At 40.5% G+C, this 2777-nt stretch overlaps 1 protein-coding gene across 1 annotated transcript; it reads right to left on the minus strand.

Annotated features, from left to right (window-relative positions):
* Nucleotides 1-1380: 1380 nt before the first annotated feature.
* LOC109679139 (olfactory receptor 1P1-like) lies at nt 1381-2320 on the minus strand. Its single transcript, XM_074044755.1, is given in 3 exon segments — nt 1381-1824; nt 1909-1936; nt 1938-2320. Coding segments are annotated over 3 exon segments (855 nt in total).
* Between the last annotated feature and the right edge of the window lie 457 nt (nt 2321-2777).

Raw genomic sequence — 2777 nt, forward strand, 5'->3', positions numbered from 1 at the left:
GTCATCTCCATTCTTAAAGTATATTTTTTTCAGACTGCCATATTGTGTCTGTGGTGCTCACTGAGGCTCTCCTTTTCTCTTTTTATTAAAGCGTCAATGAGATGTATTCTCTTTCTTCCCTACTGTTTTGCCTAGTACCAAATGCTAGGGTTCATTGCTTTTTCTACAAATCTAAAGTTTGATATTTCTGGATTTTGCCTGGTCTCTGTCTACTGTTTACTGTTGCACTCCTGTGCCTTCTGGGCCGCCAACCTCTGCCTGCAGTCACACACCAATGTTTTGTTTCAAACTCATGGAGATGGAGAAAGTGTTGGGTGTTTCTAATCTACCATCTTCCCTCTTCTGTACTTGCTAGTTTTCTACCAGTAACTCATTTTCTGTTACCTCACTGATTAAGTTTCGGTAAACTAGCATAAAAGACCGTATGGACTTCTTGAATTATGAATGCTGCAAAGGATATATCTCCTGTGAAAAGTTACCAATAAGTAAGTCACATATGTCTTAATGATGAGGAAATGTGAAAAATAGGCTGTTAGACAATTTCATCATTGTGTGACATCAGAGTGTACTTAAACCTAGATGGTGTAGGTCAGTCACTCAATGAGTCCTCCTGATGCAATAAAAAGAATCAGTGAGCACAAGGTGTATGGGTCTGCTGCCAGTGTAACACAATATACTGCTTTACAGTAGTTTTTTTGTAAGTGGAAAGAAGAAACTTTTAAATAGTGACAAATAGTATAGTATAGTAAATAAACAGTAATCTACTCTTTTGTTGTCCCAATCAGGTATTATGTATTGCATGTAATTGTGTGTGATATAATTTTATACCACTGGCAGTGCAGTAGATTTGTTTATAGCAAGATCACTACAGACATGAATAATGAGTTGTGCTATCATGTTAGGACACAGGTCATCAGGTGGTAGGAATTTTTCAGCTCCATTATAATTTCATATATTTATTTATTTTATTAGTATATAATAGTTGTATGGGGGGATACATTGTGATATTTACATGTGCCTACAACAAACCTTAATTAGGTTTACCTCTCCATTGTTTTTCCTCTTCCTCCTCCCCCTTCTTAGAACAATTTCAACAGGTTTCATTCTTCTGTTTTCATTTAGCTTCATTATAATCTTTTGGGGCCACTGAAATGTGATCCTGTGCTGCATGACTATAAAATGAATGAGCAAATAAGCAACTTATAACAAATGAACTTTAAAGCACAAAGTAAAATCTTCATTTTTCTTCAACAATATTGAACACGTGGTAGAGAGTCTGCTTGTGTATCAGGTGTAAGCAGAATTCAGAAATGAGACACTTGAGGGAGAAATTTCTGGCAGACCCTCAGCCAAAGGAATGGAGGATGCTTTCAGTTTCTCTCACAAGTTATTGGTTCTATGAGAAGGAGATTTGCTCCTGAATAATCTGACCAGTGCTCCTTTCATGTCCTTGTTCCGCAGGCTGTAAATGAAGGGGTTTAACAAGGGAATCACCACTGTGTACATGACAGCAGCTGCTGTGTTCTTCACCATTGAGCTGGAGGAAGAAGATGATGGGCACAGATAAGCCTTGATCACAGTCCCGAAGAACAGGGCAACCACAGCAAGGTGGGAACCACAGGTAGAGAAGGCCTTGAGCCTTCCCTGAGCAGAGGGGACTCTGATAATAGCAGTAACGATGTGGATATAAGAGACCAGGATGAGAAAAAAGGGGATTAATATGACTGCACCTCCCAAGAAGAGAAGCACTAACTCATTGACCTTTGTATCAGAGCAAGAGACCTTCAGCAGGGGTCCCAGGTCACAGAAGAAGTCAAGAATGATCTTCTTAGAGCAGAAGGACAGACGGAATAAAAGGAAAGTGTAGGTCATGGCAACAAGATTTGTCAGGGCCCAGCAGGCAGTCACCATGAATGTGCAGCGCAATAGGCTCATGGTGGCAAATGGCTATGTAGCGGTCATAGGCCATTGTGGCCAAGAGAAAGATGTCCATATCTCCAAAAGTCAAGAAGAAGTAGAGCTGTGCCAGGCATCCTGCATAGGAGATGGACCTGTTCTGGGTCTGGATGTTCACCAGGGCCTTGGGCACAGTGGTGGAGGTGAAAAGGATGTCTGCACAAGACAGGCTGGCGAGGAAAAAATACATGGGGGTGTGGAGACGTGTATCAGCAACAATGGCCAGGACAGTGAGCAGGTTCCCAGCCACAGTGATGATGTACATCCACAGGAATAGCAGGAAGAGGATGTGCTGCTGCTCTGGGTGCTCTGACAGTCCCCAGAGGAGGAACTCGAAGATGCTGCTCTGATTCTCTCCAGCCATGAGACAAGGTCAGAGGAAGAGATCTTGAGTGAGCCCCTTGAAACTGTAAAATATTTCACTTTAGATAACCAGAGAGCATGACATTCTAGGAGCTCTAGAGATAAAGAAAAAAGGACAATGCATTTGTATTGACCACTGCTATATCCACAGTAAATATTATGAAAGCCTACCAAATACATTGTTCTAGAACGTTTAGGAGACAAAGTTAAAAGTAACTGAAATTGATTTTTTAGGTAATTTCTCTATGCTCTTATCTGTCTTAAATTTCTTTTCTGGTAATGTCTTTGTCACCAGCTGTATTCTCAGAGGAGTCAAGATGCTTTCAGTCAAAAAAAGAAGCTTTCACTCACTCACTTATTCTATTAATATTAAGAGCCATCTTTGGACCTGTTATAGTGCCAGGTAAATAATACAGGGATGATCTTTAACCTCAGACAAATTTCAATGTAATAGGATA

This window comes from Castor canadensis, chromosome 11 (assembly GCF_047511655.1).
Source record: "Castor canadensis chromosome 11, mCasCan1.hap1v2, whole genome shotgun sequence".
Classification (NCBI taxonomy): domain Eukaryota; kingdom Metazoa; phylum Chordata; class Mammalia; order Rodentia; family Castoridae; genus Castor; species Castor canadensis.